The following is a 26,506-nucleotide window of genomic DNA, read 5'->3' as shown; positions in this document are numbered from 1 at the left end:
TTATCTGCAACAATTGGATTTGGTCTTAATTGGGTCAGAATAAGTTAACTTAGAACTTGACCTATTAATAATAGAGTCTAAAATACATCAAGTCCCATGTAAAAGGGTCAAAAAGGTGGTTGATAGGTAGATCTTTCAACAACCCAATAGACAAGAAGATGCATTGAGCTTTTGGAGTCTTGTTTTTAAATATGAATACTATTTAGTTCGCATCATGATCTACCAAGCCATTAAAAATAGTTGGGAAGGCCATTTTCAGTGCGTAAAGACTAAAAGCTTCATTTGAAACTTCTCGATTTTTGGATTTTTCAGTATTTCCATGCACTCGTTTTTATGTCTTTTGAGTTTCACAATACCAAACAGGAAAAGACTACACATCATAAACCACTTTTGAGTTGCACAATACCAAACACCACTTTAGAGTTTAGACAATGGATAGACTACACATCATGGACTAGACCTAGGAATTTCCATAAATTAAAATGGATCAAAATTCCCTTCTCAACAGTGCACATGCATATAGAACCTCAATAGAACAGGGATGTCTCTGCATCACAATAGAGATGGATTTTTATCAATTCTCTAAGTTTTGAATTCATGTAGTTTGGCTCCATTTTCTAATAGAAATAGGGCCAAACTTGGCCCAAAACAAACCTGAAAAGGTAAAGATGGGTTAGGATTGAAGCTTTGTGCGTTAATAATACTGAAGTGAAAGAATTGGACCAACCTGAGCACAACCCAATCCCATCAAACATGAAAGGTTCTTACTCAGACAAGTGACATCTTATTTTCTCAATAAAGAGCATCTCAAAAGAGTGGTTATTCCCACTCTCAAGGAAAAAAAAAATCCTACAAGGTGCCAACCAGATGGTTGGTAAGGTCTCATTCTGGTCATAGCAGAGACTTGGGATCAAATCCCGTTTGTACCTAGGTTGGTAAGGTCTCCCACTGGTTGATGTTAGTTCATGCAAAAGCTTTTCATCAATTACTACCAAAAGAAAATATATGTATTCAATAGATAAGAAAGAATTATTACGTAAAACATACTATTTTGAGTAGGAAAGGCAAAAGTGTCAACTTTCATTCAACAACAAAATCTAGGTTTACATTAGCCTCTAAAGAAGGCTTTTCAGATAGAACTAAATGAGAAATGCAAGAGGGTGTGTCTCCAGCCCAAAAGAAATGGCCAGCTAGACCAAATTTAGCAAGTTTGCACAATACTATTGAAATCCCTCTTAACATGGCAAACCAATATTGAATCAAAAGAGAGGAGAAACTGCCTATAGTGTACAGTCCATAATATAAGTGTGAATGGACCAAGGAAGGGGGGATGAATCCTCCTACAAGCACTGGATAGGAACTAGCCAATTTGAGACCAAAAAGTAGAGCCTCTGCTTCACTTGCAAATGTGGAGCAAAGAAGAATAGTGGCTGCCAAACTAGCCACATGATTACCATGGGAATCATGACATATTACGCCAACCAGTGGGGGAAGCCAATTGCAGTAAAACTATTTAACTGCATTTTTAGTTGCAACATATTTTCATATGAATCATGTTTGGTTTGAAAGAAAAAGTAGGGAACGGAAGGGAAAGGTAAGAAAACTTTTACAAATCTTATATAGGTTTCCTTACCTTTCCCTTCCTTTCCTTACCTTTTCCTTTAAACCAAACATAGCCTAAGAGATTGCTTGGATTCACGAATAGAACAATTGGAATAGAAATTAAGAAACCAAGTGAGCATCCTTTCTCTCTTACATGATTTTCTTATTTGCAGCATCTTCTCATTTGAAATTTGAATAATTTGATTTTTTCTTTATATATCAGATTTTTTTCTTCATGCAAGTGTTTGAGTGTTTCTAAGAGATTGCTTGGCTTCATGAATAACAGATTTGGAATAGAAATTGTTACATGAATATCTTTCTCTGTCTTGCATTTTTTTTTCTTTTGTTTTAAAATGTGTTTTCTTGCGGCAAAATTAAACTTGATCGGATGCTAATTTGGGTGTTTCATGGCCATAACTAAGGTTATGTTTGGTTTGTAAAGGTTTTCCTACCTTCCCTTCCCTATATTTTCCTTTAAACCAAATATAACGTAAAAGAAGTCTTCCATTTAACGTGCAAACACAATCTTTTTTTTTTTTTTTTGAAAAATCAATTTGAAAGATTTTGAGTGAGTACTCCAAGTTTGAAATAACCCATTTTAACAGAATTAAATCCAAGAAGAATATCTGGAATTAGTCTGAACCCAATATCATAGAATTAAAATTAAGACTTGATCAAGCCCTCCATTGGCATTGCTCATGGAATTAAGTTCGTTGAACAGAGATACGTAGCATCAAAATTAATTTACCATTCTTAATTAATGGAACAGTTTTTTTATATCGTCATTAACTTGGCAGAAATGAGTCCAATTAATCACTGCTTTTCAACATCTACAACCCCATCATTATTTATGACCTTTGTTTTTCGTTATACGACTAGCGAGAAACCCGTTTAAAAACACTTCAGTGAAGAAGACAAAAACGGGTTTAGTTGTGACCCATTTTGACTGTACAGTGTATGGGTTCACACAAACAAATTCACCCATTGTCTTACCTATACATAACACGAGTTATTCAATTTAATTACATTGATTTAATTAACCTACTTTCCTTCACTATTGAATTCATTTACATAACTAATAAACTGATAAGAGAAAAAAATTATTCAATTATAAATAAAAATGATTAAATAATTCAAAGCATTCTTAAATAATTAATAGATTAAGAAATGCACTATAATATGATTAAAAAATTAAAGTTGATTATTCACTATAGAATGGATAATTAAATAATAAAATTGATTAAGTAATTACTAACTAAAAATTACATTAACAAGAAAAATATCGAATAATCTAATTAAATTAAATAAGAAATTGATTAGGTAATTAAAATGACTAATTCAATAAGAAAGTTATTGAACAATTAATAAAAATGACTAATTGAAAAAGAAAATGCAATATATGTAAAAATGGTTAAATATTAAAAGATGACAAAATAATGAAAAAATGGATTAAAATATAAAAACAATGATAAAAGGAAAAGAAGATTAAGCGATTAATTAGGGTAAATTTCCCCGTAATTAGATCAAATATACTCATACCCTACTAATACAATTCATTAGATTTTTTAAATTTATTTTTGCTTAATTAGTAAAAGTTCAGTATAATCCTATAGTAATTTTAAATTCATTTTAAAGTATAAAGAATTAATAAAAGTTAAAACACATTTATATAATAATAATTGATAAAAATTAAAATATATTTAAATTCCACTTAGATAATAAAAATTAGGGTTCGACTATGATATGAAAAAGATATGATATATGAAAAACATCTAACCAGTCAACTGGAATCATAAACGTGGTAGCCAATCAAGTGTTATTTTTATCAAAATTCATGGGTGGATTTTGATTGGTCAAAAATCTTCCCATACCATATATTTTCTGCATCATAGATTTTTCCTAAAAATTAACACAAATTTATTAGATAACAATAAAAAATAATAATCTTTAACAAAAATAAATGAAAATTAATATAACAATATATAACCAAAAAATATTGGTTGGATTGGACTTATGAATGTCATATGGCTCATGCCTGAACTTTTGTTAACGAAGGCCTATTCATTGTACTCCACAAAATAAACCAGATTTACGTTTTTTTACATCAAATAAGAAACTCAAATTAGATATATCAAATAAATAGTGGATTTTAAATTAATAAAATGATTTACAAAAGGTGTACCTTCCCCGTACTTAATACTAGGGTTATTCTCTAGTTAATAAAGGTGTATCTTCCATGGAATTTAGCTTTTATTTGTCTTTTCTGATTTGTGGGGACGTGCTAGCACTGTCTTGTATTGCCCCTTTTGATTTTTATAAAAAAAAAAAAAAAAAAAAAAAGGTACTAAAGCGAATGGATGAATAGATTACAAATCTGTTAATTATGAAGAGATGGGGGATGAAAATGCTACATGGGTAAATTCATACAACTTCTAATGAACCAGAATGAAATGATCTCATATATATGAATTAAGCTTTCGTCAGCAAAGCGTTTGTAGTCCAACGGTTAGGATAATTGCCTTCCAAGCAATAGACCCGGGTTCGACTCCCGGCAAACGCATTACTTCTCTTTTGTCTCAGGTCAGAACCATCTGATCTTTTCTTTTTTTAACTTTTGCTTGATAACAACTAACAACCCCGAAGATTATATAATCCACCACATATTCATGTATTTGGTTGGAAGGATTCGAATCGGGCGGTCAAGGATTGGAACGTTGGTGCAGCGGGCCGTATAGAAATGGTTTGCCCAACAAAAATTAATTGAAGAGAAGAGAAAGAACCCACTGGAGCGACGGTGAGAGTGAAGAGGGATAATGTTGTTAACGGTTAGTGAAGCTTCTTCGGTTATCTTCAATCTCTGTACGCTCTCTCGCTCTCCTAAAGCCTCTCCAAAGCCAAAACCGTGGCGTTCGGTTTGCAGGGCGAGCTTTGCTGTTAATAGAAAGCCCAAGAACCATCAATGGAAGCTTGACCTTCCTTTCAACGGGTACCCTTTTTGGTCTTTCTTTAAGTTTATTTCTTCCATCTACTTTTTATGGCAATGGAATGGCTGTCTAAATGTCATCAGAAATTCGCATTGTTCCCATCTGGGTATTGAGATTTTTGTAAAATTTTGTTTGTTTATAGAGACTCAAATCTGGTTAGTGGGAAATTGATCTGGGTCCGAATATAACTTTCGAATTATTTCTGTTTCTTAGAGTCTGTCTGTTGTCTCTTTGCAGAACTTTCTATTGATCTGTATCTTTTATAATAGTCATATGAGTGTAGGATCATAATTCTCTATTATTCATCATGGTTCTTCCTTTGAGTGTGGACTGCTAGGTTCCTGTTAGTGGGTAGAGAAATTCCCACGTTTTGACACTGTTCTTGACAATTCAATCTGTGTACTAGTTTTCTTCATGAGATTATTGGTTGTTGGGCTTTCTCGTTCTTTTAAAAGAGACTTGAATATAGTGATCAAGTATCCTGGTTTCTACTTTATCTATTCTTGTCTGCCCACTAATGATCTTCTTTGCTTGGTTGCAAAGAGTGCTTAGTCTTCTTTGTCGTAATTGCCAATGTGTACAAGAAACAGGAGGCGTTAATCAATTATTTTCTCCCCCGCCCCACCCCTTTCGTCCTATAATTAATTTAATGCATGGAAGTAACAGAAAGTTCTGAAATCTCTATGGAAACTATTTGAATTTCGAGTCAAAGTCCACCCTATGTCCTCCTTGCTTCATTCCAGAGTTGCAGCAAGCAACTTAGGGACTTACTTATTGAAGGAGATTCGGAACTGGTAGTAGGGTGGCTGCAAAAAAGAATGGCTGCTTTGTGGTCCTACAGAAATGAAGTGAAAAAGTTCAGGTGGTTGAAAAGAGATGTGGAGCTGAGGAGTACAAAGGATCCCAAGGACAGCCAATAGCATGGCTGATGCGGTAGCAAAACAAGGGGCAGGGAGATACCAAATGTTTTGGGCACAGTTGTAAGCTTAAGAAAATGAGAGAGTGGTGACAAGACTCTTTATTTCTAAAATGGTGTTTCATGTTTGTATGTGTGTATATTTAATAAAATTGATGGCTATTTATCAAAATCACACAATAAAAAGGGAACCATTCTCACACCTTTGCACAGTATTAGGAGGAAGAGTCAAAGTCCATCCTTTGCACAGTATTAGGAAGCTCTGAATCAATACAGTTCTTCCCCCTCCATAGAATTTCTTGTGGTGGGAAATTCAGAGCTGTAATAGTAGTCTTGTTATCTGACTCAATGATCAATGGACCTAAGTTGTTTTAAAGGGAAAAGGTGACCCTTTCACACAGTTTCTGCCTATGTATCCTCCATTAAGATACCTTCCACAGATGCTGCTTAGCTGCCAAAAAAAAACAAACTTCTGTACTCCGTATTAGGTCAAATAATAGAAAGGGTTAATAATGTTTCTTCCCATCAAAGTATTACAGATTTTCAGCATCCAAACCAGGATAACTACTATGAGAAATATATTATACCGGTTATATTTGAAGGATGTTTGGTGTTCTTGTTTGTATGTAAGAGATAATTTTCAGGGTTTCTTCCCTCAGTTTATCACTAGAAAATTTTAGGTATGTAAGAGATAATTTTACTTTCAATTTGTGGTGGTAATTTTTCTCCACTTACTAATGTAAGCTCCTTCTCAGTTGTGATAGCACAGTTTTTGATCCATTGCGTATCCATCCAGATGCATCTCCAGGGTTTATTGCTCCATGGGAAAGTTTTCAAGATTTGTTTTTGCAAAGATCTGAGAGCACATCAGGTACAAGAAAGGAGAAATCTTCCTCAGCTAGGGGAGTGGCAGGTTTGGAATTTTAGCCGCAAAACTATGATATCCATAAATATCTCTAAGTTGAACAGTATACTTTTAGCTTTCAGCCCTTAACTAAGTTCTTTGACATTGGCAGCTGCGATTGAAGATAGTTCCATTGATTTTGGTGACTTTTTTAAAGGTCCTCTTCCAGGAAAGTTCCTCAAGTTGTTAGGGTATCTGGCCTTATCCCGCCTTGGAATATATGTACCTTTAGGTGGGGTCAACAGAGAGGCTTTCATTGGTAATTTGGATCAGAACAGTCTCTTGAGCACCTTGGATTCATTTTCTGGGGGAGGCATTGGTCGGTTGGGGATATGCTCCCTTGGAATAGTTCCTTTCATCAATGCACAGATTGTATTTCAGCTGCTTACTCAAATTTACCCCAAATTGCAAGAACTTCAGAAAAGAGAAGGCGAAGCAGGAAGAAAGAAAGTTCTTCAGTATACCCGTTATGCTTCGGTTGGATTCGCTATAGTACAGGTAGAAAATTCTATTTTTTGGCAGTTAACAGTTCCCTGGCTTATTCGGACTGTCGGACATGATTTATACAGTTCATTTTCTGCACTTGCAAGTTGAAACTGAATAAAAATTTTGGTAGACTTACCCTTTTTTCAAACTTCTGTGGAATGGAGACTATTTTGAAAGTTGATATTCATAAGCCACAGAGAGAGAACTGGTATTGTACACAATTAATTGGAAAACATAGATTAATGCTGGGGGGGTGTCGAGCATTAACTTCTAAGATTTTAAAAGCGATAATGAAAATCCCTGGATCCTACAGTTTTAACAATTCATAGAAAACAACTAAACTCTCCTGCATTTTTTAATTTATGTCAGATTTCTGGATGCACCATCTGATGGAAATTTATGTCAGTTATTTGAAGCTTTGCAGACAACTTTTTAATTATATTTCTCTAATTATTCATTTTACATGCACTCAAGTTTATATGCTATTTTCTTTACTTAGTTTATGTTAGTTTTCTGTTGATCTATCAAAAATGATGGATTTATAATCAACCAGAAAAAATCACATGAAATGATTAATCATTTATTGATGGAATTACAGCTGAAATTATTGGAATTATTTCTCCAATGAAGTGCATATTGTTTTCAATACTTAATACTGAAGAAAATTGAAGACAAAGTGCATATAGTGGCATTAAACTATAATTTCAAAGTATGATGATTATTTTGGGAATTATTGGCAATAAAACAAGAATTACTCTTGTGACATTCTCAGGAGAAGTCTGATTGAAAACAGAAACCTGGTTTGGGAGTTTTAGAATCTATAAATAGCCATGGAAGTCCCACTCCCTAGCCCTATGTAATTGGAAATAGTAAGAAAGCACCATCAATAGTGCTTCGGGAATAGGGAGTGAGTGATTGATGAGAAAACAATGTTTTTGCAGGTCCTAGAGTGTGAAGATCATTGTCTGATTTGTCAACACCATCCCAGGCATTCCTATCTTTATGTTCATGTCTTCCTTATAATGACTTCCACCAATTGATTGTACACAGATACATAGCTTAACTTTTCTAGTAATTGCTTTCTGGTTTCCATGACAGGCTATTGGTCAAGTACTTTACTTGCGTCCCTATGTCAATGACTTCAGTACACAGTGGGTGCTATCATCAGTAACACTATTGACACTTGGCTCAGTACTCACAACTTACATCGGAGAGCAGATATCTGACCTGAAACTAGGGAATGGGACATCTCTTTTGATCTTCACAAACATTCTGTCATACTTACCAGCAACATTTGGTAGGACTGTTGCACAGGCATTTCAGGATGGGAACTATATTGGACTTGTTACCATTGTCCTTTCTTTTTTCCTACTAGTCCTCGGTATTGTATATGTTCAGGTAATTTCTACTTGGTTCAACATTATTTGGTGGAAAGATGGGCTGTGTTAAGTGTTAACCTATGATACCTGTACACATTATATTATTCCAAGACCTGTTTTGAACATGACACAACATAGTTATGGATATGAGATGTCTCAGATCTGCCAAATTCATCTCTGTTTTTTCTCTGATTCCAAGTTTTGATGGATTCTGTACAGATCCACTTAAATTGGATATGGACCCTACATAAACTATTAATTGATATGACTAAAATAAGTATTGAATTAGAAGATGAAGCTTGTATTTATAGTTTTATAGAATTCTCAGCCAAGAATTCCCCTTAAACTTCATAAAATGTGGACCTCTATGTTATGGGGTTTAATTAATCATATTACATTCTGGTTAACTTTTTTCTGTACTGTGTTCTTGATGTTTCCCTTTTTGCATATCAGTGATGGACTGCACCTGAATTAAAATAGCACACTTGCATGATTCTAGATTTAATGTCCAATTCTCAATGTATGGTGTCCATAATTCATAAAAAAATGTATAATTTGTCCATATATGATTACTGGTTGAACGAAATATTAATACCTATGTTAGATTAGATTTTTCCAATATCCAAGATTTTGAGGTTGAACGAAATTGATTCCTAGACAAATGCACACACCCAACACCTGCACCAAGTCCATCTAATATAGGTATTAATATTTGTGTCAAAATATATTTCAGGAAGCTGAGAGGAAAATCCCAATAAACTATGCTCTAAGATACAGCAGCAGAAGTGGGGGTCTACAGAAATCTGCTTATCTTCCTTTTAAGGTTTGTAAACCAAGTCTTTGTTGCACGACAATTCCTTTTCTCTAGTTTTGGCATTCTGATGCAAGGGAATTCCCTACTTAATCCCTATTAATACTGATCCATATATATATATATATATATAGAACTAAATGGCTTTAGTGGGGGTCTACAGAACTCAACGTGTGTGCAGTACAGACGCATCGTCCATTTAGGAGAATCCATGCAACAATGATCCAAACACATCTTTTATGATGCAACACATTAATCTCAAGTTGACACCTGATTTCCAAATTCCGCATAAACAGACAAGTCTTGAGGAGTATGTCAAAATCCTAATAACATGGAGGGAGCTTCTGGTTCCAAGGAGATCAAGACTTTTGCATTCTAACTTTGATTTCTTTAAGAGGTAATAAATCAATGGATGAGATTGCATGTGAGGACTTCCTGGTGAGGAGATGCATGCAGTGGTAGTTCAAGCTATAAGAGAAATTGAAAATCTAGAAGTCTTCAAAAGGGGAGATAAGCTTCAAATTAAGGCATCTGTTGAGGAGGATAATTTGGTATTTGTGCACAAACCAATTGGTCCAAGGACATCAATCAAAGTAGGTAAGGCAGTAATTCATCAAAAAAAGTAGGTAAGGCAGTTGTGAATTTGCAATAGAAGGCCAACTAGTAATTTCAGACAGCATTAAAGGTGAGTGGGTATTTGGTACCAACTCTTTAGTACTATTCTACTTTTGAGTGTGTCTAAGATGGTTGTTGGGTCACCAGAGGTAGTTTCTTGAAATTTCAAAGATAATTTAAAAGATATTATGGTAAAATAAGCCTAAGGGTTGATACTATAAATGGATTCTAGGACATATTTCTGTCTTTGTATATGGAAGTATGATTGGGGAATGCCAGGGGTTTTCTTACTGTAAAGGTATGTGCAGAAGAAGGGAGGAAGGTTAAGAAGAAGGCTCATTAATCTCTTGGAAAGTGGATTGGAGACATTCAATGTTGAAGATGAAAATCAGCAATTATGTTCAGAAATTGACCCTTATTGTTTGAAATGAGGTGTTGATGATTGATCACAAGAAGATTATATGTGAAATTTGATCAGATGGGCTGAGCCAGAGTATATTAGTGCCATAAGGCAGGGTTGGCCTTATTTTAGTTGATAATAGGAAATATTGGCCCATCTGGCACTCAGTACAGGTTATAAAACCAAATCTATCAGGCTTTCCAGTTAGGCAATTATAAAATGATTTCGTTCTTTTTTGAAAAGCAAGCCTTTTCATGAAATTGAGTTGCATGTTGTTAGCTTGTATGATCCATGGGCTTCGGTTTGACTTTGCTGGTTACACAGTGGAAGACATTAACAGAAAAACAGAAATACCTTTCAGATCATCTCCTCTTCCGTTGCCTAGTTCCGCCAGGTTGTCCTTGACTGTTAGTGCAGAGCTCACTTTGAAATTCAATGGAAGACTCCTTGTGAACTCAGGCCCAGCTATTGTTGGTGGGGTTTTTGTTACAAATCTGGATAATGCCAGGTAGGCTTACAGAGGACCAATAGAGGAGTCTAGCTCGGTGAAGGCGGAAATTTTGGCAGCTCTTGCTAGGCTGAGAATAGAAAAACAGAACGGGTTTACTAATTTACTTGTAGCAGGCAACTCAGTGAATACTATCAAGTGGTTGGATAGGACTAGTGCAGGCCTTTGGAGGTTGGTGCACTATCTTGCAGAAGCAAGGGACCTGGTCTTCACTCGTAGTTCTTCTCCCAAATGGATTCCAAGAGAACTTAATGCTGTTGCAGTCTTGCAGATAATTTGGCCAAATTTGGAGTTTACGGATCAGTCTTGTATAGCAACTCTTCTTTGCCCTGATTTTTGTTCAAGTTTTCTTGACTTTTGCCCCTGATTGTATAGTCTTCTTTTGTACATATAAGTATATTAATATAAGGTGGTGATCTCACAAATAAAATTACATATTTGAATTTGTTTGTCTTCAGCAGTTCGAACCAGAAGAAGAAGAAGAAGGAGAAGTCAGTCGAACATGGTAGCCTAAACCCTACTATTCGACCATAATATGAATTAAGGGTTTAATTAAGTACAAAGACTAAACTGCCCCCACTTTAGTATGGGACAGGAAGTCTAATTAGAGCTGCCACATAAGCACATAACTTAAACTAACTGAAAAAGACTAATCTACCCCTCATTTGACTAACTCTAACAGAATTGATTATAATGATCTATATATAGTAACTAATACGTTGACCTATTTAACATGAATGATCTGGGCATGGTATGCTTTCTCCAGGTTGTCCTCTTGAGCTTCTAAAGAGACCCAAGGATTTCCCATTTATTACAACCAAAAGTTTTGGTGAAGAAACAAATACCTTCATCCAATTCCTCCACTTTTGGCTAAAGTTCATTTTTTGAATAATGAAATCTAGGCAGTACCAATTGACATGGTCGTATGCTTTCTCCAGATCCACCTTGCACAAAATACCTGGCTTTCCTTCCCTTCTTCTAGAATCAATAACTTCATTAGCAATTAAAACACTGTCAAGAATCTGTCTTCCCCCAACAAAAGCACATTGATTTTCTGATATTACACTTCCTAAGATCTTCAATCTTTCGGCCAGCACCTTTGCAAGAAGCTTGTAGAAACTATTCAGCAAGCTTATAGGCCTGAAATCTTTAAGATTCACTGCTCCTTCCACTTTAGGAATTAAAGTGATAAAGGTGTCATTCATGCTTCTCACCAGCGGTGCTGAATTGTGAAATTCCTGAAAAGCCTTTAGGACATCTTTTCTGATAACAGTCCAGCATTTCTTGTAAAACAAGTTTGTCAGTCCATCAGGCCCTGGAGATTTATCTATGTCCATTTTTTATAGTTATTTTAATGTTTTAAATGATAAAAGACATCTTATCATATCATATGACAATTTGTCAGTTAAAAATAATAATTAAAAAATTTCCTTTGATCGAAACTCTTGATCTTTTTTTTCATATAGTGAGTCTTAATACTTTGAACCTTGGTTTGTAGGAATATGTTAGTGTTGAGTATGTAGGGGTAATTTTGTCTTTATGCTTGTGTTTAGGTGCTGATATGTAAGTTTATGTTAGATTTAATGTCCCTAACTTAAGTAGGGGCATATGTGACTTTTCCACATTATTTTAGTAATATAAAATACATCTGGCCGAATGGGAGAGTGGACTTTTTTCTCTCATTCGAACCAGAATCTTTTCTCCTTGTTTCTCTTCTGCTCTTCTCCTTTCTCTCTCTCTCCTTCTCTCTTCTCTCTCTCTTCCTTGACTGTTATCAATCTAACAGGTAGACCGAACACTAACATGGTATCAGAGCTGAACTGAGCAAGTCGGATCTGCCCAGAATTCTGTTATCTGCGCACCCAGCCTAGGTTTTTCTCTTATTTTCTTCGCCATCAGCTAGAGATAAGGGACAGGGCTGAAAAGGAGTGGTCGCCCTCTTCCCTTGGATGTTTCTATGCCTCCAGTTGTGGTGTTTGTGGTCGGTTGCTGCAGTTTCTAAGAAGCCCTCCCCTAATCGATGAAGAGAAGAGGGCTGATTCGTGTGGTGCAGTGGGTGTCTTGTGTGGTCTGATTTTCGGTGATTAGGTAAGAGGTTTTATGCATTTTTTGGTGTGAACCAAATGAGAAGTCTATTTCAGACTGTATGGGGGATTTCAGATTGTAGTGTGCTAGGGTTTGTGCACCCTTCAGTGTGATTCGAAGGGGGGTGTTCCTCAAACAGTGCTGGGAAGTTTCAGGCAGTCGTGGAGTTGGGTTTGTGGTGTAAAGAGTGCAATTTGCAGCAGTAGTAAGTGCTGAAATCAGGGTGTAGTGTGACCTAGTGTGCAGTTTGCCGAATTCAGCAATATCAGAATTCAGCAATGGAAGACAACAGTGATAGCAAGACTAGTGTGATGGTCCCTACTGATTACCTGAATGTTCAAATGACCTCCATTAAGCTGAATGGAGAAAATTATGTACCTTGGGCCAAATCTGTAGACGTCTTTCTTAAGGCAAAGAAGAAGGTGAAGCACATAAGGGGTGAAAAACCTTCCACCGATTCTCCTGAGTATGATGATTGGGAGCAGGCAGATGCACAGATCATCACATGGTTATGGAATATTATGGAACCCAAGATTAGTGTAACTTTCATGTTCCTTGATATTGCCAAAGAAGTGTGGGACCATGCTAAGAAGCTGTATTCGGGTCAAGACAACACAACCAGAGTATATCAGTTGTACCAGGAATACTTTAATCTACAATAGGGTAATCAGAGTCTTGAGGAGTACTATGCTAGTATGAGAAACATTCGTAATGAATTGAATGTTTATCACCCCCTCACTTCTGATGTCAAAATTCAGCAACAACAGAGAGAACAACTTGATGTGACTCGGTTTTTGGTGGGGCTGAAATCTGAATATGAACCAGTGCGAGCTCAGATACTAGGAGGGTCAGCTCTCCCTTCCTTAAAAGAGGTGTTTGCTCGACTCAGGAGGATTTCCATTGGATCTACCGAGAACCCTAATATTTCCGATAGATCAGCCCTAGCAGTATCTAGAGGCCGTGGTGTTAGAGGTGGAACTCGGGGAGCTCAGTCTGGCCGTAGTGGTAGTTGTGGACCGGCATATGGCCAGAGTGGTGGTAGTGAACCTACATATAACCGTGGTGGTGGTCATACTGGAGGTCGAGATTTAGGGGGAGCCCGTGGCAGAGGACGTAGTTCGGGTCCAAGGAGGTGTACACACTGTGGTATGGATGGACATACCATCAATTATTGCTATGACTTGCATGGTCCACCTTCAACTTGGGCCAATCATGCCGTGACCAGTGACAGTAGCTTCAGACAGGAGAGCCATTTAGCCGATCAGGTACCTCCTACATCCACAGATGTTGCTGGGAAGGAGATGATGAGTATTCCCCGTGATGAGTATGAGAGGTTGGTACAGGCCACATCTCAGCAAAACACGGCCACTCTCGCACACTCAGGTATGGCTTGTCTGGCATCCACACCCCATCCTTGGATTATTGATTCTGGAGCCTTCGATCACATGACTGGAAGGAGATGATGAGTATTCCCCGTGATGAGTATGAGAGGTTAGTACAGGCCACATCTCAGCAGAACACGGCCACTCTCGCACACTCAGGTATGGCTTGTCTGGCATCCACACCCCATCCTTGGATTATTGATTCTGGAGCCTTCGATCACATGACTGGAACTCCAGGTGTGTTTTCTTCCCTTTGTCATTGCTCAACATCACAATCTGTTACCCTTGCTAATGGCTCCACATCCTCAATTTGTGGTGTTGGTAATGTTGACCTAGACCCTGTATCCCTATCCTCAGTTTTGTATGTCCCTAAATTTCCTTTTAATCTTATGTTTGTTAGTAAGTTGACCAAGTCTCTTAATTGCTCCATTACCTTTTACCCCTCTTCGTGTGTTTTTCAGGGTCTCAAGACGGGGATGAAGATTGGTGGAGGGCATGAAGTTGGTGGATTTTATTATCTTGATGGTGGTGGAAGTACGTCAACAGCTCTCCAATCGTCCCTCTCTCCTCTCCAGTGGCACTGTCGATTTGGTCATCCTTCACTGAAAGTTTTGAAGTCTTTGGTTCCTTCATTGAGTCATCTTTCTATTTTGGATTGTGAGTCATGTCAGTTGGGGAAACATCATCGTGTTCCCTTTAGTCCTAGAGTTGATAATCGTGTATTGAGTCCTTTTTCTTTGGTTCATTTAGATGTTTGGAGTCCTTATAAAGTAATGTCATACAATGGATATAAATATTTTGTCATTTTTGTTGATGATTATTCAAGAATGACATGGCTCTATTTAATGAAAGAAAGAAGTGAATTGTTTCCTATTTTTCAAAAGTTTTATGCTGAGATTCGCAACCAATTTGGTGTTTACATTAAAATTTTTTGTTCTAATAATGGCCATGAATATCTCTCTTCATCATTTCAGGACTACCTAGACCAACATGGCATTATCCATCAGACTTCATGTACCTACACCCCACAACAAAACGGGGTGGCTGAGAGAAAGAATCGTCACCTCTTGGAAACAGCTCGGTCCCTCGTGCATCACATGAATGTTCCCAAATCCTTTTAGAGTGATGCAGTGTTTACTTCCTGCTTCTTGGTTAACCGGATGCCCACGTCTATCCTTGATGGTCATTCCCCATTCACCACATTGTTTCCTACCTTGTCTCCGTTTCCTCTCTCTCCTCGACTTTTTGGCTGTGTTTGTTTTGTTCATAATCTAGGGCCAGGAATGGACAAGTTAGACGCACAGTCTATTAAGTGTATCTTCCTTGGTTATTCCCGGACTCAGAAAGGGTATAAGTGTTATCACCCTAGCCTTCGGCGTTCCTTTGTATGTGCTGATGTTACTTTCTTTGAGTTTACTCCATTCTTCTTGGGGTCCGGTGATGTTTCTTCCTCCTCATCACCTCCTCCCCTTCCTTTTCTAGTTGTGGACTTTGTTCCTCTTGTTCCCGCAGTGACCAAGTCTTTGCCTCTGGTGCCACCACCTGTTGAACGACCACCGATCCATCACGTGTATACACATCGCCCACATGTACCAGCACCTCCTCCAGCTTCATCATCGTCGACAGATCCGGTAGTTGTTACCACACCAGCCCCAACCCCAGTATTTGATCTTGATCTTCCCATTTCCTTGCAGAAAGGTAAGCGTAGATCCTATTTCTAATTATGTTTCACTGACTCACCTTTCCACTTCCCATCGCTAGTTTATCTCTTTGTTATCTTCTGTTGTTATACCTAAGGATGTCCAGGAAGCCCTTGCCTCTCCAGAATGGTGTCATGCGATGGAAGAAGAAATCTCAGCTCTGGCTCATAATCATACATGGGAACTCACCACTCTTCCTTCTAGTAAGCAGACTGTTGGCTGTAAGTAGGTTTATACGGTTAAGTACTTACCTGATGGTAGTGTAGAGCGGCTGAAAGCTAGATTGGTTGCCAAAGGGTATTCCCAAACCTATGGTATTGATTACATAGAGACTTTCTCCCTGGTTGCTAAGATTGGTTCAGTCCGTATTGTGATTTCTCTTGCTGCGATGTATGATTGGCCCCTCTATCAGCTTGATATCAAGAATGCCTTCTTGCATGGTGATCTGCTCGAGGAGGTCTATATGGACCAACCACCGGGGTTTGTTGCTCAGGGGGAGGATGGTAAGGTGTGTCGGCTACTGAAGGCCATTTATGGGCTTAAACAGTCTCCTCGAGCATGGTTTGGCAGATTTAGTGAGGTAGTAAAGAAGTTTGGTATGAAACAGTGCCAAGTTGACCATTCCGTCTTCAATCTTGACTCTTAGGCAGGGAAGATCCTATTAGTGGTGTATGTAGATGATATTGTCATTACCGGGAATGATAAAATGGGCATTGACAGGTTGAAGATCTTTCTGCAAGACCATTTTCAGACAAAGGACCTTGGTAAATTGAAGTATTTCTTGGGGATAGAAGTAGCAAGGTCCAAGCATGGTATTAACTTGTGTCAGAGGAAATATGCTCTTGATTTGCTTGAAGAAACAGGTTTGTTAGGTGCTAAACCAGCTAAAACTCCTATGGAAACAAACACTAAGTTGAGCAGTGATATGGGTGTAGTGTTTGAAGACCCTAGCAGATACCGGCGGCTGGTAGGTAAACTAAACTACCTAACCATCAGTCGGCCAAACATTTCATTCGCAGTTAGTGTGGTAAGTCAGTTCATGCAGAAACCTCTGGTTCCACATTGGGATGCGGTTATAAGGATTGTGAGGTATTTAAAGGGGGCTCCTGGTCACGATTTGATATACAGAAGTGGTGGAAATTTGAAATAGAAGGATATGCTAATGTTGATTGGGCCGGTTCTGTATCTGATAGGAGATCTACCACAGGCTATTGCACTTTTTTTTGGGGTAATCTGGTGACATGGAAAAGCAAGAAGCAGACAGTTGTGGCAAGAAGCAGTGCAGAGGCAGAATATAGAGCTATGGCATATACTACTTGTGAATTAGTGTGGCTAAGGAACCTTCTACAGGAGATGGGATACACTGTTGATACTCCAATGAAGCTCTACTGTGACAATCAGGCTGTAGTTCACATTTCCTCTAATCCGGTGCTTCATGAGAGAACCAAACACATAGAGGTTGACTGTCACTTTGTTAGAGAGAAGGTGCTGAGTGGAGTGATAGACACTGCATATGTCAACACAGGGAACCAGTGGGCAGATTTGTTTACTAAAGGGTTGAGTCGGGGGAGAGTGGACTACATATGTAACAAGCTGGGATTATATGATATATACTCTCCAGCTTGAGGGGGAGTGTTAGTGTTGAGTATGTAGGGGTAATTTTGTCTTTATGCTTGTGTTTAGGTGCTGATGTATAAGTTTATGTTAGATTTAATGTCCCTAACTTAAGTAGGGGCATATGTGACTTTTCCACATTATTTTAGTAATATAAAATACATCTGGCCGAATGGGAGAGTGAACTTTTTTCTCTCATTCGAACCAGAATCTTTTCTCCTTGTTTCTCTTCTGCTCTTCTCCTTTCTCTCTTTCTCTCCTCTCTTCTCTCTCTCTTCCTTGACTGTTATCAGTCTAACAGGCAGACCTAACACTAACAGAATACAATGCGCTTTTTATAAATTTTTCTGAACATCTTCAGAATTGCAATTAAGAATTTGTATGATCGTTTTATGTAAATTGGATACTAAAATTGTTCCTTTTCAATGTGCAAAGGGACAAATTAGATAAATATTTCATAACTTTTTCTCAATATCTTCAGATTGCAATTAAGAATTTGTTTGATCTTTTCTATGTAAATTGGCTACTAAAAATTGTTCCTTTTCAATGTTCAAAGGAACAAATTAGATAAATATTTCATCTTTTTTCTATATGAGTTGCGCATTTCCATTGTTAATCTAACAGCTCTGCTTATGCAGGTTAATAGTTCTGGAGTGATGCCAATAATATTTTCAACCTCATCATTAGCTCTTCCTGGTACTCTAGCACGTTTTACTGGTCTAGCTGCTTTGAAAAACGCTGCAGTTTCTTTAAATCCAGGAGGTAAATTCATAATAACTATTCAGAAGTTACTAGGGTATGTTAACACTATTAACAACTTTAGCTTATGATATTATGACTGAGATTTCAAATTTGGACAATACAAGATTCTTTATGGCTTTTCTATTATAAGGTAACTTTTCTATTATAAGTTACCTATTATAAGTCAACTTTTCTATCCCAGCGACTTGAGTTTATTTACCTTAGGTTTGGTCAGTATTTATTGGTACTAAAGGAATGGATAACTTGGATAAAGGTTATGCCACATAGGAATGCAACTTGGGTGGGCTTTGGGTTGAGGCTTTGTTAAATTTTGAATTGACCCAACCCAAGGTTCTGAGCCTGATGCTGTGTAAATTCTTCAAATTGGGTACCGACTTGCACCCCTAATATATTATTGCCATGATTGGAGTGTTGGACTAAATTGACTTGATTGAACCTTTGACTACGAAAACAGAATTTTTATGAATATTATCTAGTTTCAGTACTAGACTCTATAGTTATGTCACTCTTCCATACACACAATATGGTGAAGTAACATTGATTGGTCTTTTTTCTTTTATTTTTTGCTATAACTTTTGTAGTAGTCAAAATCCTAATCTAACTATTGAATTCTTATAGGTGCTCTCTATCTTCCTACCAATATACTACTAATAGCCTTCTTCAATTATTACTACACTTTCTTGCAATTGGATCCTGATGATGTAAGCGAACAATTGAAGCGGCAAGGTGCATCTATCCCACTCATCAGGCCCGGGAAAAGCACAGCTGCATTTATTAAAACAGTAAGTTTTTGTTCAAAAAAAGGTCTTTCTCTTGTTACTAAAACATTGGGTTCTTAGTACCATGAAGGTTGTTGACACCAATGCCTAACATCAAAGGTATGCCATGCATAAATATGGGTCATTTCATTGTTGAGTTGCCTTGAAATAATATTTCATTTAACTGTATGGATTCTGGTGTTAGAAGTTTAGATCCATCCAGATTGAATCATTTATTAGCCTATTTTCTTCCGACCAGTAACTCTAAATTGATACTCACACAGCATATTATCTAAAGTGGGGAAGGTAGCATAAGCATTTTGTCTTGCTCAACTGAGCAACATATTCTCCTTTCGATATAAAATTAGCAGTTTGCCATTTCTTGTAAAATGAGATATATGTATGCATTTTTGTTTACTTAACTAAAGACAAAAAATTGAAAACTAATATTGCAATATTTTTATTTTTAATATAAAATCCTGTTTTCCCCAAATCCAGCTTCTTAGCTTCTTAGAAATCTTATGATTTGAATTTCATTTCTTGGGGGAGGCAATAGACTATTTAACTCAAATTTACGGTTTGTGCAAAAGAATTTCTTTTGCCTTAGTTTAGTTTTATTACATTCTTAAGAATTTTGTCATCAAAATATTTAAGTTTATTTACACTAGCCGGCTGGATGAGGTGATTAACAGAATTGAAGGCTGTGTTTTCTTGAGTTGATGTCTCTAAAACGTTTTGAGCTGTTTGTCTGGTTTCTCATTTTGACAACTGTCTTGACTGAGCTCGGGCTTCTCCAACTGATTTTGTCTCTGTTGCAGCAGATGAGATTTGTATAGGATTGTTCAATGTTGTCTCAATGTATAGTTTTAGGTCTTCCCTTCTTTTATATAATGAAACTTAAAGAATCTTAAGCTTTGTTGAGTGGGCCGATTTGTGTTTAGTTTATTTTCTTTTAAATTAAGAAGTTGTTGGGCCTTAGGCCCATTAGTTTTTATTTTTTAAAGAGTTGTAACTATTTAGTTTGAGTTGCCGCCCTACTAAGGGCATCTTTGTAATATCTCATATTTAAGTTAATTATAAATAGAATGAGAGGCTGGTGGCTAGGGTTATGATACACAATCCTAGTTGACTTTCTTCTCTCTTCTTTCCTTTCCTCTTCTATTGCTGAAATCTACAGCTTTCACCTCTTCCTTCCACAAGAAGCTTGACCGAATCAGCAAATAGTGGTTTCTACTTGGTATCAGAGCAGGTTGAAGGTTCTGGAAGTGATTCTCTCATGCAGCCCTAAATCGGCCGACTGCATGGAGATTTAAGAGGCTGATCGAAGCTCTCAGGTAAGCCCAGTTTTTGGATTTTCTTGATGGATCTATATGCCTTGTAGCTGGTCTAGGGTTTCTCATCAGAATCAGGAAAAACTGGAAAAAGGGGAAGAGTTCTGTTTTTGTTGGACTCTTCAATTTTGACCTAGGTAGTGGCGCCCTATTTTTTTAGGGTTCCTTGGAGTTTTTTATAAGGGGCGATTCAAGGCCCACGTGGTTTGGAGGCTTCTAGAGAGGGCGGTTGCCTTTTCTCTCTCTTCTCCCATCCCACAGAAAAGGAATCTTTTGTGGGGAGAAAGTTCAGGACACCAAAGAAGTGTCGTTGGTTCTAGAAGGTGTTTTGTTTGTTTTTGCTGCATTTTTTATTTGTTTTCTATACCCTTTTGAGAAGTATGGAGGGACACAGAGTTGAATATAAGCCCGGGAATGAAATGGGACCTGTGGGAGGAGGTGTTGGAAACCCCTTCGGAGCTGGGACCATTACTACAGTTAGGTTGGATGGTACAAACTACTTGGAATGATCCCAATCTACAAAGATGGCCATTGGGGCTCGTGGAAAATTGGGGTATATTACTGGTGAAGAGGTGAAACCTGAAACTGGCAACTCCCAATGGGTACAAGAAAATTATATGGTAATGACATGGTTGTGTAATTCCATGTTGCCACATATAAGTAAATTTTTTATGGGCAAATACTGCTAAGGAGATATGGAATGGGGTTGCAGAAACCTATTCACAAAAGGAGAATGTTGCTAGGGCTTATCAACTAAGAAATCAAATTATTGCTACAAGGCAGGGAGATAGATCTGTTGCAGCTTATTTTTCAGTCCTTAAGACCCTGTGGCAGGAGATCAACCATCTAGAGACCTTTGCTTGGGAACCACCAAGGATGCAGCTACCTATCAAAGACACTTAGAGAAGTATAGGGTGTTTGAATTCCTTGCTGGCCTTAACCCTAAGTATGACATTGCACGACAGCATCTTCTTTCCAGGGACAGTGTCACTCTCTCCCAAGCATATGCATTTGTGTTAGGAGAGGAGTGCAGGAGGGATGTAATGATGAAGAATCCCATGTCTGATCAGTCCGCTATGGTAAGTGCTGTGAAATCTAAACAGAATGGCAATGAAAACAAGGAAGACAAAAGGGACTTAGTTTGTGACTACTGTAAGAAGCCTAAGCATACAAGAGATACTTGTTGGAAGCTTCACCCACATCTTGTGTCGACCAGATTGAAGAATAAGAAAGGAAATGGGTACATGGCAGTTACCGGTGACACTCCGGCCCCCCCTACTACAACTGCTTTGGAGTTCGTTGCAGCTGCTGCAGTAAGGGCCGAGCTTGAGAGGTTTGGGTTACTCCTGAATCAAAGGGATACAGCTAGTTCCAGTTCAGCCGCAAGCGGATAACAAGGTACAGGTAGCACAGGTGGAGCTCACTCTACCTCCTTTGCCCACACAGGTAGTCCACATGTCACTGCAAACTATGTTTCTGCTTCAGGTAAGGAGAGATCTCCTTGGATTATAGACTCTGGAGCCTCAGAGCACATGACCCATTGCTCCACTATTTTCTCCTCTTACCAGCTCTGTTCTGGCAGAGATAGGGTCTCCACAGCTGATGGATCCCATGTTCCTATTGCTGGGAAGGGATCTGTCAAGATTAATGATTCCATTTGTTTACCCTCTGTTCTCCATGTTCCTAGATTGAGCACCAATTTATTATCTGTTAGTAGTTTGACTAAGAACCTGAACTGCTCAGTATTTTTTTCTCCTGGATGCTGTATTTTGCAGGATCTGGATTTAAAGAGGACGATTGGGAGTGGTCGTGAAGTGAATGGAATCTACCTCCTGGATGCTCTTCCAATTCACCAAAGTCATCATGTTTGCAAGGACAGTGAGTCAAAATCTGTGGATCAGATTATACTTTGGCATAATCGTCTGGGTCATTTGTCTTTTTCTTCTTTAAGTTCTTTGTTTCCAAAACTGTTTGAGTCTGTGAGTCTGTCAAGGTTAAAGTGTGAAGGTTGTGAACTTGGAAAGCATTGTAGACACTCTTTTAAACCTAGTAATAAAAGATGTTCTTTTCCTTTTGATGTTATTCATTCGGATGTGTGGGGCCCTTATCATGTTCCCTCTATGGGCAGCTATCGCTATTTTCTCCTGTTTGTGGATGATTTCTCTCGATATTCCTGAATTTACCTGATGAAATCCCGCGATGAAGTACCATCCTTGGTGAGGCAATTCCACCAGATGGTATTAACACAGTTTGGAACCAGAATAAAGATGTTCAGATCTGCCAATGCTAGGGAATATTTTGAGAGACATCTTGCCTCATATCTATTGGAGTATGGTGTTGTCCATCAGAGTAGTTGCTTCTACAGTCCACAGCAGAATGGTATTGCAAAGAGGAAGAACAGACACATTGTTGAGACGGCAAGAAGCATGATGATCACAGCTACAGTTCCGGTTCGTTTTTGGGGTGATGCTGTTTTCACGGCAGTATATCTAATTAACAGGGTGCCTTCTCGTATACTTAGATTCAGCACTCCATTCAGCCTTCTTTTTCCTCAGGATGAGATGTTTCATATTCCTCTAAGGGTGTTTGGGTGTGCCTGCTTTGCACATATCATTGGTCCTTACCGTTCGAAGCTTGATCCCAAGGCAAAGAAATGTGTCTTCCTTGGATATGCAAAGAATCAAAAAGGGTACCGCTGCTATGATCCAGTCTCTGGGAACCGGTTTGTTACTATGGACATTACCTTTTTTGAATCTACGTACTTCTTCTCAAGGAATCCTTCTCAGGGGGAGTGTTTTGGGGAAGTAAGTCAGCAGTCTATCCCTCTCCCAGTTCCAGTCCCTGTGTCTACTACTGTGCTTGACCACCACCCAATGTCACCTACCTTGCCACCTCCTTTGCGTTCCGTCTCACAGCATTACTCACGGCAGAGACTTCATAAGGCGGTTGATTCCACTAGAGCAGAACTCACACCACTTCCTGTCGATCCCTTGGAGACTCCAGATTCGGTTGATACAGATTCAGGTATTCCTCTTGATCCCACTACTATTTCAGTTCCCATTGATCCTATTAACATTGTTACAGATAACCTTGATCTCCCTATTGCTCTTTAAAAAGGGAAGAGAAAGTGCACTGCTCATTGCATTTCACAATACTTATCCTATAGTGGGCTTTCTCCTTCCTTCCGTGATTTTCTCTCTTCTCTTGATTCAGTGTCTATACCCAAGGGTGTTAGTGAGGCTCTCTCCAAACCTAAGTGGAAGACAGTTATGCAGGAAGAGATGGAGGCTTTGATTAAGAATCAGACATGGGAGATTGTGGACCTACCAAAAGACAATGAGACAGTTGGATGCAGATGGGTTTACACAGTAAAGTATAAGGCAGATGGAAGTATAGAAAGGTACAAGGCAAGACTTGTTGCAAAATGGTACACACAGACCTATGGCATTGATTATCTAAAGACATTTGCGCCAGTTGCAAAGATGACTTCTGTTCGGATACTCCTTTCTCTTGCTGCCTTATACTCTTGGCCTTTGTTTCAATTGGATGTGAAGAATGCTTTCCTAAATGGGAATCTGCAAGAATAGGTGTATATGGATCTTCCAGCTGGTTTTTATGATAATGTTGAAAAGGGAAAGGTATGCAAGCTGAAGAAGTCACTATATGGCTTGAAACAATCTCTCAGAGCATGGTTTGACAGATTCAGAAAGGCCTTGATTGTTTTTGGCTACACTCAAACTCAATTTGATCACACCTTATTTGTGAAGCGCAGGGGATCTTTGGTGTCAATCCTAATTGTTTATGTGGATGATATTGTTGTCACTGGGAATGATCTAAGTGAGATTGATAGTCTGAAGAGGAACCTGCATAAGGAATTTGAGATTAAGGATCTTGGAGAACTGAGATACTTCTTAGGCATCGAAGTTGCAAGATCGAAACATGGAATTTTTATCTCTCAAAGGAAGTATGTCTTGGACCTTCTCCAAGAGACAGGGAAGCTTGGAACAAAGGCAGCCAGCACCCCCATTGATCAGAACCATAGAATCAGTGCATCAAAAGGTGAACCAGTAAAGGACCTTGGGAGGTACTAAAGACTTGTGGGTTGGCTACTATACTTGTGTATGACAAGACCGGACATCTCCTATGCAGTAAGTGTAGTGAATCAATACATGCATGCTCCACGAGACCAGCACTGGAAGGCAGTTGACAGGATCCTTGCTTATTTGAAGGGACATCCAGGCAGAGGCATATTGTTTACTGATCATGGACAGCTGAAGGTAGAGACTTATACAGATGCGGATTGGGCAGGATGCCTTGATGACAGAAGATCAACTTCAGGAGTGTGCACCCTAGTTGGGGGTAACCTAGTCTCATGGAAGAGTAAAAAACAAACAGTTGTGGCAAGATCAAGTGCAGAAGCCGAATATAGGACCATGGCACATGGAGTTTCAGAACTTCTCTGGATCCGTTATTTGTAAGAAGAAATCGGTGTACAGGCAGAAGAACCTATGATGTTATACTGCGATAACCAGGCAGCAATTAATATTGCCCATAATCCAGTCCAGCACGACCGAACTAAGCACATTGAAGTAGATAGACATTTTATCAGAGAAAGGGTAACTTCTGGAGAAGTTTGTCTTCCATACATTTCTTCTGATTTGCAACTTGCTGATGTTCTCACAAAAGGCATTGCAAAGAATAAGCTGAAGCATGATCTACGCAAGTTGGGAATGTGTGACATCTACTCCCAACTTAAGGGGGAGTGTTAAGTGGGCAAATTTGTGTTTAGTTTATTTTCTTTTAAATTAAGAAGTTGTTGGGCCTTGGGCCCATTAGTTTTTATTTTTTAAAGAGTTGTAACTATTTAGTTTGAGTTGCCGCCTACTAAGGGCATCTTTGTAATATTTCATATTTAAGTTAATTATAAATAGAATGAGGGGCTGGCGGCTAGGGTTATGATACACAATCCTAGTTGACCTTCTTCTCTCTTCTTTCCTTTCCTCTTCTATTGCTGAAATCTACAGCTTTCACCTCTTCCTTCCACAAGAAGCTTGACCGGATCAGCAGATAGTGGTTTCTACTAGCTTTGTACTCGACTCAAGACTTAATCCCAACTATTTGGGGTCAGCTAGGTGAATCTGTGCTCTATGATGCAATAAACAATTCAGAATTCATATTTGATGGAGATGAAAAGCATCAATATCTTGAACAAAATAATGAAAAGAACAAATGGCTATTATGGGCTACAGAGGGTGGAATCAAAACCAATCATAATAGCACTAATATAACTGGTAGACTCTAGTTGCTTAAACTTTTCTTAGCTGCTTCAGTTCAAATACTCGTTGAAACAAATGTACATTCTCACTGTATATATATATATATATATATATATATATATATTGTTTTTTTTTTGTTTGAATGCAGGTCCTTAGCCGGATATCAGTTTTGGGCTCTGCATTTTTAGCAGTACTTGCTGCTGGTCCAGCTGTAGTTGAGCAAGTTACACACCTAACTGCATTTCGTGGGTTTGCTGGCACCTCTGTTCTCATTCTTGTTGGTTGTGCTACCGACACAGCAAGAAAAGTTCAAGCCGAAATTATATCTCAAAAGTACAAGAACATAGAGTTCTATGATCTGGATAAGTATGGCCCGCAATAAACTTTGCAACTTATGGGTCCACATGGTTGTAAATTGCCATCTGAGGTTGGTATTTGATACAGATGCTGATGGATCCGTTTCCACATTGGAGGTGCAAAACCCAAATTCCTTTTTGCTTTTCTGATTTGCAGCTGTTGTACAAGTATTTTATTAGCTTGTTTTGATGTATATAATGTTCCAAACATATTCATTGGCATTGCACAAAGGGAAGTTTTGAATCACGTTTGGTGGCTTTCCTAAAGGAACTTGAAGATTTTATTAAAAGGCGTATTTCCATTTTCCATTACAAAATTGCACTAGAAATGGGAATACAACCTCGAGTTGTATTGTAAGCCAAGGATTGATGCTGCTGAAATAAAGCATGCACGCTACAACTAAGCACCTCTTCCACAATGATAAAGATATGGGGGGTTTCCCTACCAGTGAGTCAGTGACCTTTAGAAGCCTTGGGGCCTATTATTTGTATTGAAGTACGAAAGTTGTAATAATTAATTTTAGAGATGCATTGGAGTTGGTAAATTTTTCTTGATTTTAAAATCTGAAGATATAAAATGTTGTTTTAAAATATGAATATTGTGTTCCAAAAAATGCCAATAGACCATTTTAATCTT

At 38.1% G+C, this 26,506-nt stretch overlaps 1 protein-coding gene and 1 non-coding gene across 2 annotated transcripts; both read left to right on the top strand.

Annotated features, from left to right (window-relative positions):
* Positions 1-4,090: 4,090 nt before the first annotated feature.
* Positions 4,091-4,162, top strand: TRNAG-UCC (transfer RNA glycine (anticodon UCC)). Its single transcript has one exon. It is a non-coding gene; the product is annotated as a tRNA-Gly (tRNA).
* Positions 4,163-4,348: 186 nt separating this feature from the next.
* SCY1 (SECY homolog 1) lies at positions 4,349-26,159 on the top strand. The gene is made up of 8 exons (XM_010270054.3): positions 4,349-4,588; positions 6,258-6,415; positions 6,519-6,904; positions 7,991-8,290; positions 9,005-9,094; positions 18,025-18,148; positions 18,767-18,930; positions 25,662-26,159. The coding sequence occupies exons 1-8, from the start codon at positions 4,416-4,418 to the stop codon at positions 25,893-25,895; spliced, it is 1,629 nt and encodes a 542-aa protein (XP_010268356.1). The 5' UTR covers positions 4,349-4,415; the 3' UTR covers positions 25,896-26,159.
* The last annotated feature ends 347 nt before the right edge of the window (positions 26,160-26,506 follow it).

The sequence above is a fragment of the Nelumbo nucifera genome, chromosome 8, assembly GCF_055504915.1.
Source record: "Nelumbo nucifera cultivar China Antique chromosome 8, China Antique-T2T, whole genome shotgun sequence".
Lineage (NCBI taxonomy): Eukaryota > Viridiplantae > Streptophyta > Magnoliopsida > Proteales > Nelumbonaceae > Nelumbo > Nelumbo nucifera.
This window is presented reverse-complemented; position numbering and strand designations above follow the sequence as displayed.